General features: G+C 35.0%; 2 protein-coding genes across 2 annotated transcripts in view; one reads left to right on the top strand and one right to left on the bottom strand.

Annotated features, from left to right (window-relative positions):
• Positions 1 to 2,212: 2,212 nt before the first annotated feature.
• LOC140672647 (uncharacterized) lies at positions 2,213 to 3,957 on the top strand. The gene is made up of 2 exons (XM_072904963.1): positions 2,213 to 3,331; positions 3,867 to 3,957. Exon 1 carries the CDS (start codon positions 2,293 to 2,295, stop codon positions 3,304 to 3,306), a length of 1,014 nt encoding a protein of 337 aa, XP_072761064.1. The 5' UTR covers positions 2,213 to 2,292; the 3' UTR covers positions 3,307 to 3,331; positions 3,867 to 3,957.
• Positions 3,958 to 4,415: 458 nt separating this feature from the next.
• Positions 4,416 to 17,888, bottom strand: part of Syn (synapsin) — a gene marked incomplete at its 5' end in the record, with an annotated part of 44,302 nt that continues 30,829 nt past the window's right edge. The window contains 4 exons of the mRNA XM_072904377.1: positions 4,416 to 13,783; positions 14,271 to 14,520; positions 14,604 to 14,868; positions 15,044 to 15,249. Of these exons, the coding sequence (XP_072760478.1) occupies positions 13,605 to 13,783; positions 14,271 to 14,520; positions 14,604 to 14,868; positions 15,044 to 15,249 (900 nt within the window). The remainder of the gene's footprint in view (positions 13,784 to 14,270; positions 14,521 to 14,603; positions 14,869 to 15,043; positions 15,250 to 17,888) is intronic.

Genomic DNA, 17,888 nt, shown 5'->3' on the forward strand with positions numbered 1-17,888 from the left:
ATTAGGTGCAACGCATACATAGGTAATAATTATTATTATTATATGACTTGTTAGTAATTTATCACCAAACATCAATAATGCAATTTATGTTGTCGTCTAATCATGCAAATTTAAATAAAACAAAATTATCCAAATTTGGTTAATTGATAATTAAATTTTTTTACTTTGTGTATATACATGTTATTATATATGTATACAGACTTATACATTTTTGTTTAATCGATTATTCGCATAATATCGTTTCTATAACAACCAAGTAATCATGGCGGACTTTTACGCGAGTGAATTTAAGCGTGCAGCGTAATTACTTATTATTGAAGCGTATCTAACAAAATTTTAATATATTGTATTATGTTAATGTAATAGAGAAATGGTTGAAGTACCGTGTTCTTGTAGTGACGAAAAATTTCCGGATAATCAAAGTAAAAAATTGTATGTGTCCGCGCTTGGTCCACGCACTGATGAGGTTTATCGAACCTACAATCTTCCATCAAAATTCGTATATCCAAGTAAGTTCGAAAAAAAAAAAAAAAAAAAAAAAAAGGAATTGAAATGCATATTAATTTTTTAGATATTTTATTTCAAGTTTAATTCTTGTAAAAAGTTCTTGGAAAGTGAAAAATGTTCAACATGTACATGATAACAAGTGGATCTTGTTTTTCTCGGACGTAATTTTATGAGATTTTAAATATTACCGTTCTCAAACTCAATATTGCAAACACAATTACGTAACACGAAGCTTTGGTCTTTTTTAAAATTGAATTTTTATGGAAATCCAATATTCCTTCTACGCGCTTTTCGTTTAAATACAAATATTCTAACCTAATGCATTTTCAAACTTTCATATGTCATTTATACAAAACTTATAAAAAAAAAAAATTTTTTTAAATAGTATAATCATTATTAACTGTGTGTAATGAATGTAGCTCGGTGTATATTAAAATCGTAATTTTTTAATATAAATGCAAAAACAATGAATTGCTCTATTAAATAAAAATAACACGTAGTTTTATTTATGGCAGAATTATTTTCTGAATGCGTCAGCGAATATATTAGTTGATAGATATCCTCTCGTACAAGAATATATCATTTCGCTGGGTAGATATTTTCGTCTAGAGAAGTCACAAGTAGCTGGTATGATAATGTTCAGCTATTAATAAGCCGACGCCAGAGTCGATCACTGCACCCGTCGAATCTTATCTGCCTACGAGCATTTTTATATGTGTCCCAATGAATCTTTTGCAAGTAACTCGTCTGCAACCGTACACAAAGTTAATATATGCGGACCGAGCGGCGCCTGAATTTTTTATCGCCGCACGTTGTAAAGTGTGAAATTCTGATATGGTCTTATTATTCATCATTGATAATTTCTTGTCGTTTTCCGGTATGCAGCTATATCGTCTGTTTATTGCAGAGTGTAGAAGATGTTTTTATCCAAAAATGTTAATTTATATTCGTATCGAAAATTATCTGAAAAATAATTCTGTCGAAAATTTTGTTCAAGATAATTTTTATTTTAGTATATTTGGTATATTATATCTTTAACTACTATGTATGTGTGTGTGTGTGTGTGTGTGTGTGTGTGTGTGTGTGTGTGTGTGTGTGTGTGTGTGTGTGTGTGTTTGTGATGATTTATATTAAACAATTGAAAATATTAAATCTATCATTATCAAACGGCAAATGTATGTATTTTGCCATTCATTAAAAGTGTCATTATCTCGTTATTACGTATTTTGTGTATATATAAATATATATTCTTTACATGTAATCATACGAAATATATGATTTTATATGATGAATTGAAAATACTCTTTTGTTTGTTTAAATTAAATTATAAAGACATTCGTATTATAATTAATGAGATAAATATTTATTTATTAATATTGTTATGAATATTAATTTTAACTATATTTATAGTTTTGAGAAACTATACTTCTAAAATTTTGCTCATTTAGTTAGTGAATTTAGCTACTGAATTGATTTCCAATAAACAATTTTCACATAATTAACTAACTAATAATTAACTATTCAAGGAAAAGTTACATATTAGAAGATAACACATTATATCCGTTGTTATGTAGTCTCAATAGTTTATAAATTAATTATTAAATCTAAGATAATACGAAATGTGTGTTATGCCGCAGTTTGCATGTGTGTATGTGTGTATGCATCATGTAGCTTGTAGCTTATCGTTGATATATATTCACCTAATAATATCTCGAGCTACGCTGTGTACGCGAAGAAATCCTCAAGGCACACGAGGTCAGTGTACACTAAGCCTCCGAGTGCACCATGCGCTTCCTTCTTCTCATTTATCTTTTCTTATCGGGCAACGTCGCGATCGTTTTCACGGAGGACGCTGACTGTCAGGTTTACAATCACCTGTATGTCTGTTTGGAGAACGGTGACGTTCTTCACGGCGTCGCGTTCGAGGACGTCAACGCCGTTCAGACGATCGAGGACATCGAGCTACATCTGGAGAACCTCGGAATCGTTGACGTCGCTAGGAATGCCTTCATCGAGGTCAGCAACTCGTCCGCTCTCTATGTCCGCGACAATCGATTGTCGAGTATCAACCGACATTACTTTGGCGCTCTCGATGAACTCACCTATTTAGACTTGAGAAATAACACGATTGTCAACGTGGAGGAGGGTGCTTTCGCGAGGCTGAGCAGTCTGGAGACTCTGTTGCTAGATCACAATAATATCTCAACCTTCCGATCCGGCGCGTGGAAGGGTCTCTCGGAGTTGCACGAGCTCTACATCACCAACAACCGGCTCGCGTTGCGGAGAAACATGTTCAAGGGGCTCAGACAGCTGGAAACGCTGGTGTTGGACTCGAACGAGATATCGGAAATACCGATCGGCGCGTTCAACGGGCTATCGCACATAGATCTCCTCTATCTGTCGCGTAACAAGATCTCGTCCCTGCATCCCGACGTGTTTCGCGGTCTTAACGAGATAAACGAACTCGACTTGGGTAGAAATCGATTGAGAGCGATTCCCGCTGGTATCTTTCGACACATGAAGTCGCTAAGCTCGCTCTGGCTGAACGGTAATCAATTGACCGTGTTAAAGTCCGATAGCTTTCAAGGCCTGGACGATTTACTTTTTCTCTTTCTAAACAACAACGATCTCCGTTACGTGGATATGGCGGCGTTCGCGAGAATGAAGAATTTGACTGTGGATCCTGGTTTCAAGATACGCGGTTCTTTAGTGGACGATCTCGGAACAATCCACGGTCAATATCAGTGCAATAGTTTGGCGTATCAAATACCGTACGATTGTACGGAGATTGATTCATAGGCTCGAGAAAAATCGGCTAGAGCTCGTAAGCGAGATATTTCTATATTAACAAGCATACATCCGCGAGGAAACCGAGAAATGTTTTACATAATATATATATATTATAATTTTACAGCAGTTACTTGAGCAATTAATGCAACTAATACTGAGTTTAATTTTTGCATGAAATGAAGATAATGATGCGTATATTTAGTTTTATAAATATTATATGATTATATGTATAAAATTAATTGCTAAAAACTTACGACAAATTTATCTTTAAAAAAAAAACTTATAAACATAGTGCATAAAATAATATTTGCACAAAAAAATAACATTTATTTTAATATTGCGTGTATCAATATCATAAAAGTGAAGTGTTTGAAAAATGTAAAGAGATTTAATAAATTCGAAAAGATATATATGAATGCGATTATAAATCTTAACAAGTCGCAAAAAGAAATAAAATATGTTTTATTTGATATATAAAGCTATATTGAAATATCATAGAGAATGATGCACTACTATGCATGCAAGGCGTATTATTTAATTATTTTATTAATTGTTAATAACTTCCGCAGGAGTGTTTAAAGGTTACGGTCAGGATAATCCTCCTCCTCATCCTTGCTACTGGAAAACTTCTATGGATTATGGCTGGTACGCACCGACAATTCATACAGTGCCGACGTCATATTATCCTCGAAATGAATCTTTCAGCGCCAAACTTAGCTGCGGGGGAATGTACAAAAATTGTTCTCTCAACACAGAACTCGACAAATCGTTATTTTAAATTTTACACTTTTTGTAATTTGTTTGATATACTCTTAATGTGAGACGATAATAATGGATGCATATATATAATGTGCGATTTAAATGTTGATAAATTTCTTATCACTTCTACGCGTGCACTACTTTTTCATCTTTGTAGAAATGATTGATTCTAAACAAATATACATTCCTGATTGCTTTTTAAATATACATTTTAGAATAAAAATTAAAGACGCTGATAACTTTAGTTTTTACGAATAAATTATCAATTATTTAAGTTTGTTTAGCTTAGATATTATAAACATGTGGCACTGTGAGAATGTCGCGATATGCCAGGATATTAAAAAGAATAACGACATGCATGTGATATATATTTTATGCTTATATATTTTTATTATTACAGTTCAGCTTACGTATATCGCATTAAACATAATAATGTAACAGGTTCTACATCGGGACGTCTTCAAAGTACACACGACGTCCCGTATCTAATGCGTATTATGGATATCTCATTTGTTATCATTGCTGCAATTATTATTGATGATTAATATCATTTCGGTTTTTTTCTTTCATTATATCGATGCGATTCATCTATATACGATTATAATCGCCTAATCGTTAATTGGAAAAAACATTGCGCGTACACAGTGTCGTTGACGATTACACATTAATATTTATAACACCTCGACATTCGCATTAATTGCCATATTTCACATTAATGTGGTAATACATTGGTAACTCCAATCACAACGTAACGTATATATATATATATTTTATGTATATATGTAACGTAATGGACATTTATAGAATGGCGATCTATTGTTTTAACACATTCAAGAGTAAGATTTATCATAACAACCATAATGACTAGGAAACATTGGAAATGTTTTATAATCTATTATGGCAACAAGTAATGAGGGATGAGTAATGGTCGATACACATTCATATTTCTTTTCTTTTTTTTTTTTTGTTATTCTGAAGCTTCTGCGTCGCATTAATTACTATATTGTTCTACTCTATTGTTCTGATGATATCTTTGTTCGATTAATTATGAGCCACGCCAAAAATTTGGCGTTGAGCGCTCTAAGAAATCATTATTGTAGAGTATCTATTAATTTATTAATCATTTAAGGCTGAAATCTCGAAAAATCACGCAAAAAATTATGAAAAATCTTTATATTAACTTGTTATTCTTGAAAGAATTTGTGTCACATATGAAAGCTAAATAAAAATACGTGTCGATTATATAATAATAATCGAGAAATCTTACTCGACGATATTACGTTTTACTTTGACTTTACACAAATTTCTTTATCGTAATATATAAAATACCGATACTAAAACTTTCGAAGAAAGCAATGCCACGAGTTCAATGCCCTTCAAAATTCACAAAAGTAAAGTCGATAATCTCTAATTCTTCGTTATTTATCATATATTTCGAATTGTACGCTTATATGAATAGCACACGTTAGGCAAAAAACAGCATGCTTCGACCTTATTATCTGGCTCTAAAAATGATCTACTCTACTTCTACATCTCATCTTAGACTATCTCGAAAAAGATCTTGATGATCAACGTATATACATCGATCACGATGCTCGTTGCCAATTACGCTTCTTGTTTTCCGCTTCTTGTTTTCAGAAGCAGTTTAAATTGCTTCACAAACTCGCGTTTCATTCTCGTAATCTTCTCAAAATGTTTTAAAGTGATATTTCGGGTCACGCAATGTTTAATCAAATGACAAAGCTCAATCGCAACGAGCACTTCGATGTACATCCAACGATTAACGCTACTTATCGTAGGAATAATTACATATTTTTGTATTTATATATATATGCGTCTGCATTTAATATATATATATATATAATATTTGTCTTTATATATATTATTTATACTCTTCATATATATTTATACACGTTCTTGTTAATATTGTACTACACTCCTTCGCGTACATCTCTTCGCTACAGATTATAAACTTATACTCTTATGCTTGATTCCGGTTTAACTTTAGAGCTTCTCCAAACTCTGATAATCCTTAGTAATTAACGATGACAGATAGAACTCGCATTTTATGTGTGTGATTTAATCCTCCTCGCTTATCGCGCTTACTCCGGTACTTACTTATACAGATTTTCATTCATTACGATATATGTGATAACTTAGCGCACGCGCTAATCTACGCGCGCACGACATACTACTCGGACATTGTTTCATATATAGTCGTCCTTTGATTTCCTTCTTTCATTTCATTCGCTCTCCCATTCGTTTCCAACGTTCAGGACTCGTTCTGTTGATTCGTTGTCCTTTCAATGACCACTAAAAATACGCTTGTGACCTTAAGTACCGTTAAAAGTTTATCGTTAAAAAGAAACGCGTCGACTTTCGCTATGCCGTTCGCTGTTTATCTTGATTGCGGAGGAAAATCTTACCGATTTGCGTTTTCATCGAGCTTGCTCATGAGATCAGAGAGAATCGATCGACATGCATCGAACTTTTGCAGTTTTCTTTTTTTTAAATTATATAATATATTGAATAAAATCTAATTATTTTATATCAAAGAAATTCTGTGATCCCAACTTTAGTAAAAATCATGTAAGATATTCATCTTTAATTTTAATTTTTTTCTTTTTATGGAAACTGATTGATTTATAATTGACGGTTCTAATCAGCGACCCGATAGAAAATATACAAGCTGTAATAAATCTCGTCGTACGAAAATGACGATATAATCGAATGTATTTTAAAATACGATATGAATTTATTGAATTTCTGTAATCAGGACAGAAAAAGGTGACTATACATTCAGACTATTCTAGAACACTTGGTACATCTTGCATTATTTTTCTATCGTACTCGAAATCATCACGAACAAATAATCCTTTCGCCGATCGTCGCCTATTACAATTCTATTTCTTATTTTTTTTTTTTTTTTTTTTTTTTATTACGATGATTGAATCGCATGCACTTCGCGTGCGGTAACGTCAGAGGTCATCATTGCCGGTTATTCAACCTCAATTCAAGGTTCGCCGCGTGAATGTTAACCGATTCACGAGAGTCACAAAGGTTTTCGAGCATGTGACAGCCAATGGATCTCGATTCAACCCTTTCTCCCGCGTGGGTGGTCCGTTCGTGATCATCGAGACGTCGCCTTCAATTCTCTCCTTTTTTTTTTTTTTTTCTTTTGGAAGCATGATCAACGCGCTCGCGCTCAGTAAATATCAGTAATTCCGCTCGAAAAAGGGCGACAATCACGGCCTTTAACTTTTCGTCGACGCGGTCTTCTACTAATCTACGAATCTGTATTCTGTGTAGATTATACGTATATCATATATCTTGCATAAATTCAACGCTCCGATCGATTATGTTAATTTTTACGATCCCTAACGAATCTACGTAAATTAGTTAGACCTGTGTCTTCCTGAAATCTTAACGCGATAAATATATCTCGGTATCTTGCTTTCCTCGGCACGATAGGCTGACTTTAATGTAATAACGGGGATTAAATAACATTGACACCATATTATACAGTAATATTACTTATACAGCGTTACGATACGATTCAATTTTTGTTTGAACGTATATATATGTGTATCTGTGTGTATGTATGTGTGTGTGTGTGTGTGTGTGTGTGTGCGTTCATGTAGATATGTGTGTGTCATATATATGTATTATACATGTGGCTAGCACGCATTGAAATCAAGGAGGTAACGCGATGACATTAGACTGCAACGTATATACTCGTCGCGCCTATACATGTCTACTGTTATCATCGTTATTTTCTTCGCAAGTTTACCGTCCGAGTTTAACATTAAGTTCGTACACACAGAGATACGTATTGACATGAGTATTATCAAGAAACAAGCCGTCCTGTAATCGGGGATAAATCGATGATGCGTACTCTATTCTCTATTGGCCTGCCACAGCTCGGAAATAAAAAGTTGATCGCTGTTGAAACGCGTCTGAATTCGCGTTTTCGTTGTAAATCACTTATACAATTACAGACTTTGGTGTTTTGTCGCGTTGATCGAGCACTTAAATTCTTAAAATAGTTGTCCGAACACAAGAAATGCGAAATGACAACGCATTCATTTCTCTGTTTTTCTGAAATATCGAGACTTCAACGTTTCCAAAAGCGTAACGATATAATCCGATTATTCATTGTTAACTTGGCAGTAGTCGCATAGAATCTTGTCATGAATCATTCTTATAAACGTTAGTTAAAGTGTGAACTGAAGTTACTGCAAATAACTCCCAAAGAAACTTTAACTAATGTTATAAGAATGATCTCAGTAATCCGATTTTATCTCGAACGAGATAATTTGCTTCTCGTTTATAATCAGATATTTTTATTAATATTAAGACGCGTATGTCACAGGTTACAATAACACGCATGGATTTAATATATATGTATGGATTTAATACATCTTGCTACTCCACTGTATATATATATATATATATATATATATATATATATATATATATATATTTGTCGGAGGGAAGAAGATTAGGGGAAAATATAATACCAGGGTTATAACGGATTCCATGCCACTACTGCTCGGCTAAAGCAAACGGAAGAGAAGGAAATGAGGCACCGAAGTTCAGCGATCGCGCCCCAAGATGATGTGTACGTAAGAGATTTCTCCTCGAGTACAGTGACGAATGCTTAGAAAGCACAGTGAAGGATATATGTATATAAGAGCGTTATGTAAAATCTACCGAGAGGCGCGAAACACGCGCGAATCATAACTTATTGCACGATCCTCTCGCGATAACCGGAGGATCGTCGAGATTGTGGGGATAGGAATGAAGGGAGAAGGGAGGCCGGAGACTTATGGCTCGTCAGTAAACTCGTGTTTCCCTGCACGAAGGAAGAAAACGCGACTCTACTGTATATGCACAACGATCGATATTACGAAGATCACTAATTTACTACTGGAAATGGCGTATTGATGAGTTTCCGGGGAACGCTGTTACACGGTTTACCGTCACCGTACATAATTCAGAACTCTCTCTTCTCGTAACCGCATTATCATAAATGTATCGCACGAACGATTTTGCGTTACTTAAGGGATGCTTGCACAGTTATAACAGTTTTAAAACTGCGATTCTGTAAGGATAACATTCGCAAAACGCGCGAAGATAAGTGCTATTCCGACCGGAAAAGTTCCGGAGGTCATCAGAAATGAAATTGCGGTGAATTCTCTTATTAATGCGATTTTATATGAAATATAGTATGTGTGTGCTGTATATATACGCACGTATACATATATATATATTATACGAGATCGCGCTGAGACCGAACTTGTGCAGCAAGGAAAAAACGGTATCTATCATTTGTTTATTCCTCATGAGTACTACAGACTTAAAGGACGGAGCATTATTTCAAAATGCTAAAGCACGTTTAATCATATTTATATAGGCTATTAGTGCTGTTACCTGTTAGTTTTATTTAATTAATAAACATAATTTACTGTTCTATCATACAAACAGATTAAGTAATATTCAAGTAATATTGTCTAGAAAAAATTAATAAATAAAAAATAAATGGAAATGAAAAAGTACGTTAGATATAAAAAAAAAAAAAAAACTAATACTCGGATATGTGCGTGAGAAAAGTGGAGATGCACAATATTTATAGCCCATATAAATATGGCTAAAGATTTTTTTAGAAATCAAAATCCCTCGCACCAGGGTTTTATCCACCATTATGATATATCTTAATGCTTCGTCTTTCAAGTCGTGGGCACAATCATGTATACACAGCAATACGATCACATATGTATATTCTAGAAAATTGAAGAGATCGCGATATATGGTTACTGTGTTAATCTACAGATATTGCTGGTGCATTATTACTTGGTAGCTACGGTGCAAGTGGTGCGTACGAAACGAAAATTAGAAATACTGCCGCTCACGACACTACACAGTTATCATAACTAAACGTGCCACTGGATAACGCTTCGATAAGTTATGATCCAAGCAACGAAATGTCCGATGCTGCATCACTATTTAGTCAAGATCGGCGTGCAATCGTTCGAACGATCACTTCGCGACAGTTCTATACTTCGTATGTCATATTGAAGTCAAATATCAAAAATTAATTTTAAAAAGTGCATGATAAAAGATAAGAAAATTATATTTTTAATATATATGTATATAATCAAGTTATATCACAGTATTTTGAAAAATTAAATAATACTTTATTACACAATTAATTTTTATGAAAGAAAATTATAATGTTTTTTTTAACTTTTATACAAAACTTGATAATGACTGCCGTTTCAACCTTGTAATATAGTACCCGATAAAAATTTTTCTTACGCACTGTAGTTGAATATAAAGAATCGAAAAAGCTGATTAACATGTTAAAAGGAAAGGAATACGATTAACATTTATTGATTATGTTAAAGTTTATCGAGAAAAGCGATCGATCGAACAAAATGCGCGCGAAAAGTGTTCTTTCATACAGACAATCCCGAGGATCACAGTTACAAGGATTTTTCCGTACAAGCGAATCCTAACTCTATTCGCTCTATCACTTGAAATCGACGTCGATGATTTGACTAGGCTATGCGTGGACGCACGCGTTGCCGTTTCTAGTTCCTATGTTATCTAGTGCCTAGACTCGCACCCCTGAGATATTCTTCATTCGTAACCGCGTCTACGCATCCAGTGTTGATCGATTGACCTCCGCGTAGTGACGTGATTATGATTGTTTGATTGCTCTTCTCAAGTACCGTGGCGTCAGCTCTGAAAAACGGAACCAGAGATCTGTGCGTCGAATGTTAAACTGTACAGTCTTTGCTTCCCTGTTTTTTAATTACGCAAATTTCTGCTCTTATCGCGAAACTTGCTAAAATTTCAAATAATTTTTTCAATGTGAAAAAAGACGATGAAAAGGAATATTCTAATATGTGAATTAGACAGTTTAATATTTTTAGAAACACGTATACAGAAATATAATTATGTCGAACTATTTGATGCGAAAGATTACTTATTAAGGGCTAAGACATTTGTTTCGCTTATGAGATCTGCTGCTTGTAATATTCAGTTCGCAACGCACGGAAGACATTTTATCATTACGTATTGCAGAATCAAAAACACTGTGTTAGAATTATAATTTTATATTCCCGAAAATTTATATATACAACCACTTACTTACATAACGCATTCTTGATCTCGAAAGTGCATAGATGTTGTAACGAATGTAAGCTTGGACGGCGCGCGCGCTTTTCCGCTGCGGTGAAGATCAATGAAGAAACAGTGTGTCTCAGCGAATATACAAATGGAATGAGATTGAGATTTGTAAAAAAGTACGAACAATAGATCACCCGGTAAAGTGCAATGCCTGCCTCAAAATGCCGTTATGTATATCTACGTCATCCGGTTCGTTGCATTGACCAGCATTGTCGCCGTAATTCATGCCTTCCAAAAATCAATTTCATCCGTTTTAACCCTTGTCAACCGTCTCGCGAACAACGTGATACGAAGGACACTTTAGTGTCAAGGCACATGAAAATCAAACCGTCAATTATTTATTACTTACACAGTTAGAAAATCGCGAAAACGTATATAATATAAGATTTCCATTACATATATAGTTTTCCAAAAATGAGATTACTTTCAAATAAATTCGCATTCTCTCTTCGCTCTCTTTTCGTCAATAGCTTAAAAACTTTTTCTCTCATTTATATCAATTGATGATATATATATTAATTGATATAATATTCTCGAATGTTTTAGTACATTTAGCGATTATGTATTTCCTTCAGCGAAGTTTAAGTTTTCCACATTGCAAATGTTGAACCTTCCTTTTTCCAGAGCTGAAACCACGGTCGATTATCTCCCGGTTTTCCTTCGTTAGTCTTATATAAGTTAACCGATTACCTCGCTGAAAATTGCCTTCCTCCATGCTGTACTCCGCATAGTTACATTTAATAGATACACTTCGCCGGTATATTATATTCATCCTGTTTACTTGTGTATATATATATTGTGTATGCGTATATGTATATATTTGCAGATCTATGTATCGGAATTTTTGTTTCCGCATTGCATGCAATCGGATGCCCGTTTGAATTATTTTTCGATCATTCTTTCCGTTTCTCGCGCCAAGATCTAATATATATGCAAATTCGCACGACTCCTTAATGCTAAAAGAAAATAGCGACCAAATTTTCGTGAATTTTCCATCGACGCGACAGCGCATTGTTATGCAATTTTAACGTGCGACTCGCGAGGTGCGAAAATTTAGGAAAAGAAAGTGTCGCCATTCTTTCTCTTTCTCTCTCTCTCGGAATGCGCGACATGAACTTTTATCGTCAACGTGAATTCTACAAATGTTCTCGTTAGAGAATTTATTTAGCGAAATTAATTCATCGATATATTTTCGACGAGCGAATATATATATCTTGGTCGATCAATCGCGCTACGAGAGAAAGAACTCGCGGATATGCATTTCGAAAATTCGACCTTCTGTCCGCGATATCGAGAAACTTTATCCATCCCTGATTTACCTTAAAAACTACTTGTGCGCTTAAAAGTAGAGACAACTACACATTCGTCCTTCCGACCTATAGTCCTCGATGAAACCAAACGACCGCTTGCAGTCTCGGTTAGCCAAATGTTCAGAATAATGCCCGAATCTCCTCTTTTTTTGTCGTCTTCGATCATCTCGAATGACGTAGGCGTACAAATATTTTTACAAACATTGCGAGATCACCCGAAAGACGCCCATTGCCTGCCTTAATTTCTATCTCGCAATGCATTTTCCCTTAAATGACAATATGACACACGACGATCCAAACGTTAAGCCTAAAAGTGGGTGCTCGAAGTAAAACTGGTTGAGGAGACGCCAGGGGCCTACGGAATGGTTGCCTTGCCTTTATGGTGAGAAAGCGTGTTTATATATGGTTTACGCGATGCAAATGTTTCACTGAATATCGCGGTAGCAATTCAACAAACATTAAAGCAGACTATTAAATAAATCGCCATTTTTTTCGACTGAACTCGTCTAACTTTTTTATTTAATTCGTATACACGGATTATATATAGAGCTTACTATTTTATTTTCCAATGTATATGCATACATACACACACAACCACGATTCTCTCAATATATAGGACCTACCTTGCTATACATCGCGTTAGATTAATAAATCGTTGAACGCGGGAAATTCTCATCTCTCGATGTTTCCGTGAAGCATGCAATTATCGTTGCAAACCTCATTTCCCGCTTGGTCTTCAATTTTCTAACAATTTTATTCCATTAAATTCGAATGCTTACTCGTGCATTAATAGTACACTTTGCGCGGCGTGCAATTTTGCGCGAGAGTTTTCTATTACAATCTGCAAATATATAGATATCTACATGCTCCGAGTCATGTACGTTTCCACGATTGAAGCGTCGAAATTCAATCGTCGAACATGCTTAGGGATCTCCGAAGTAATTCGTGAGTTCGTGTTAGGGTTGCCGACTTGTTATCATTAGCTACCTCAGCGCGAGAGCGTTCGACGTCTACGCTCTCGCTACGTCGGCCATATCTTGTGGTCTACATGTCCCCAAAAATACCGGCGAAGGTCTTTCGCAGATTCTTCATCGTGTCCTCGGTGTCCTCGCCTTGGGTCTGTGACTGGCTACCTTGCCGATGGAATGGAATTCTGGACGTCGGCGGTTCCTCGGGACGTCGACCAACGGACGGCGCGCTGCTCACTGTGCTCGATTGGGAAGCTGCAAAAATTGAAAATAGAAATTATTAAATATAATCGGCTTCTCGAAATGTATAAAATGTCATCTGACGAAAATTAGCAAATCAATATTTGAGAAATATATATATATATATTCAATTTTATTCTCCATTATTGATATAAGAGTACAATTTTTAATACGCCACATTTTCATTTAATGTCAAAATTAGAAACGTTTAAAATTTTTAATATAATTTAAAAATAACGAATATTTGATCAAATCTTGTCATATAATTAATATTTTTTGCTATTATATATTAATGCTATTATAACTTTTTAAAAACGGATGATGATAGAGGATTTAGATATTATTTTTAATTAATTAAATTTCACTGACATTAATCACGATTGTAACTAATCTATTAGTTAATTAAATTCGCTGTATCTATTTTCGAGTTTATCATGTTTGAACATTATTTTTACGTTTTATTTTTGGAGAGTAATTGTTACGGGAAAAAAAATATATATACCTTGGGAATCTCGCCGTTGTAACTGACTGTGATGACTGTCCGAGGTAGTGACGTCAGCCGATATTGGTGCGGTGGAACCTACAGACCCTAAGCTTCCTATACTAGCCATAGAACCCATACTTCCGTGGGATCCCAAGGGTGCCGTTGGCGGTGCAGTTCGATCTTCTACTGGACTGCTCACCTGGCTAGAACCTGACATCGAGCCTCGCGAGGCGGTCTTGGTCAACACGCTCGGTGGTCGACAGTAAACCTGCACAGATCGTAAATTATAATTTTATACGTAATGAGAGATCGCGATCGCAATCACGTAATCGCTTGCAATTTCGCACGCACCTGCATCTTCGCGGTGACCAGGTCCGCGATGTGACGTCGATCCTCTTCCTGAGAATCTCCCATTAAAGACAGTGCACTGTCGTTGACCTCGATTATATGTTCCCGACCATCCTTGCCTACTAGTAGTTCGATCGCACAGATATCTAATCCTCCGAATAATTGTGCCACGTGGTCGACCCATGTGCGATGTCGTTCGCTCACGGAAAGCTGCTCTAGCATAGCCGAGCCGGTATTCGATTTCCAATTACCACTTATACTTTTTCGCCTAAGGATTCAAATGGCAAAAGTGTATAATTATAATTATTTATTCTACAGACGTTGCTAACAATAAGTTATTCTGAAATATTCTATGTTGACTATGAAACATTCTCATAAAGCTTGACTTTGAAAATATTGAACTTTCTGAATTAATTGATTTTATCACGGACTTTGGCACTTACATGAAAGCTTTGTAATTATTTCCGATTTTCTGCACGTGCACGTCGTATTTGGTATCGATGTAAGGTTCTGCCGTGCAATAAGTGTTTGCCATAGCCGCCAGCGAAGCGAGATCTAGAAATTCTTGATTTGTTTCCGCACGAGCTTTGCCGGTTCCACCATGAGCATGACCCAGTTTCACTACGACGGGATATCGAGATGCGCTAACCTGCAATCCGAATAGGTAATTGCTTGACAAATTGCAAGGGAATAATTAACGTGCGAACGTCTGTCAACCGAGTCTCTCTCCCTTTCTTTCTCTCATTGTTTTTCGTAGTTACGCTACCGTTTGATTAACAATGTAATCTCTTAATATACGATGTTCTTGCGAATCATTACATACGTGTTAAAATATAAACGAAATTTCAAATATTTATTGAACATGTTATATGTGTTTTATCTTCGTTTTATATGTAAAACGCATGTAGAGAATTTGAAATGACATCACGTTTTATTATACGATATTTTCTTTGGCATATATTTAACATAATTACGCAAGAAAAATTTAAATTCGATTCCAATTCCTTCATTATAATATATTGATTACAAACTTTATTTCATTTAATCGTATTAGTAAAAAACAACATAAATGTAATGCTTCTCATATCCCGTTACCATAGATAGCTATGGAATCTCTTGGTGATAAAAAAAGAACATAAGCGAGTGCTTAAGTGTATATGTCACTTGTTGAATCGGATTTATACGATGTTTATTAGATTCCTTATTTCTCTCTTCATATTTTTTTTACTTATCTAGATATTTTCCACATTTATGTATCGAATTAATTATCATCTTTTATTGCTCGTTAGATTACTTAGGTATATCTTTATACGACGTATTTCACTGTAAACTAAAGATATCAAGTATAAAGATATGCCTTTGAATTTTATTATGTATTACATTTAGTAAGTGACGCTTTTACATTATTATATTTATCATATATTTAATACTAAAATCTCAAAAATATAATATTATAAATTATATTGTGTATGATATATAATAATATAAATTATAAATTATATTAATATTATAAATCTAAATATATTTCCGCTAAAACAAATCTAAATGTTGTTCAGATATTATGTTTGGAAAAAAATAACTATTGCAGAGAAATGATTATATTTAGATAGGTATATATAAAATCACGTATTATAGATTGCTGCAGTTGAGTATTAAATCGTCAACGTCATTGTATATTCCGATGTGTATCAAGTGATTCATTTTTCGGTTCATTTTGAGAAATTAGTCACCGCGCGAGGAATGATTTTTTTAGCGGAAACGGAATCACCATTAATACGACGCATGCTTTACCGTTAACAATCTGTTTACAAACGGTAGGGATGTAAAAGAGGAAGCGGCTGTTTAGTATCTTGCCCCTATGCCAGTTGAGCGGTTGTATCCGGGCCCAATCTCCGATGATACCCGCGATTATTGTACGCCGCGAAAGAGCGCTCAATCTGCTCGTGCGAACGCGCGTATATTCGCGCTGCCGGCACATGGGTGTGGAGAAGTGCTTTTTAAGCATCGCTGAAAATGCGTATCTGGCACTCGCGTTTGCAAAGAAACGATGAACAGCTGCGCGATTGTGAAAAATAAATCGGAAAAAATTTATTATAATAAAAATAACAATTTGGAAAATATTATAAAAGTACTAATATTATTATTTAAACATGTTATCTTAATCGCGATGTATCGAGATTAGAGAGTGTCGTTAGGAAATTTATATATATCAAATTTGTATCGATAAAAAAAGATCTTTCTTTTTAGTTGTGATAATTTGCATAGAAAAATAAGATTCAATCGCAATGGCGAGGAATATGCGAATGTCTCGATCTCGGAAATAATAATAAATGAAGAAAAAGAACAAGAAGGGAAGAATAAACGCAACGAGATGGCGAGGCAAAACGGGAAGATGTTTGATCGAGGGTGGCGACTGTTACGGCGAAGAGATAGCGAAGAGATCTCGAAGTCGTCAGACATGACTCTAGGCAACGGATGTAGAGTGCGGTAGGTAAAGTTCTCACTATGTGATGACGGAGAACGAGAGGGCGAAAGCCGGAGAGGGAGAGAGAGAGAGAGAGAGAGAGAGAGAGAGAGAGAGAGAGAGAGAGAGAGAGAGAGAGAGAAACAGCAATAGAAGAGTGGAGAGTATAGATGGTATCTATAGTCGAGACTCGGAGCAAGCTTAGATATAAAGTAGTCTTGAAACGGGCTGATAATTGTAGTGGAATTTCAAGGTGGCCTTCAAGGTATCATCTCTTAAACTTTTTTTTTCAATTCTTAAAATGAGGCAGATAGATTGCTTCATAATGACATCCTTTAAGAATAACAGATTTTAAGCGCCAAAGGCTTGATTAAGCAAGAGTTCGTTCATGAAATTGGAAATGATTTAAGACCATCTTTAAAAGTAAGACGACCTTCATTAATTATATTGTTGAGCTCGTCTTTGAAAGAAAGACAGAGAGACATGTATGAATATGTATGAATATGTTATGAATACAGCCATGTAAAAGAGGCGGTCAAGTCTTTATCAAGTTATAACACACCTGTAAAACACGTATATTCAAGAGAATGAAGTTAAGTATCATGAATTGAAACAACTTACAGAAAAAGGAGAACATTCGCTAAACCATACATGTATAATTAAAAGAAAGTATATTGAAATCCCTCTAAAAATATTATTTCTAATAAACCAATTTCCAGGAAAAACATCGAATCATGCCACATATTCTTTTGTATACTATTTAAATAAGAGCTAAACGAATTAAATTGAATTGGAGCGAACATCGATTGGAAGACGAGGACGAC

The sequence above is a fragment of the Anoplolepis gracilipes genome, chromosome 13 (genome assembly GCF_047496725.1).
Source record: "Anoplolepis gracilipes chromosome 13, ASM4749672v1, whole genome shotgun sequence".
Lineage (NCBI taxonomy): Eukaryota > Metazoa > Arthropoda > Insecta > Hymenoptera > Formicidae > Anoplolepis > Anoplolepis gracilipes.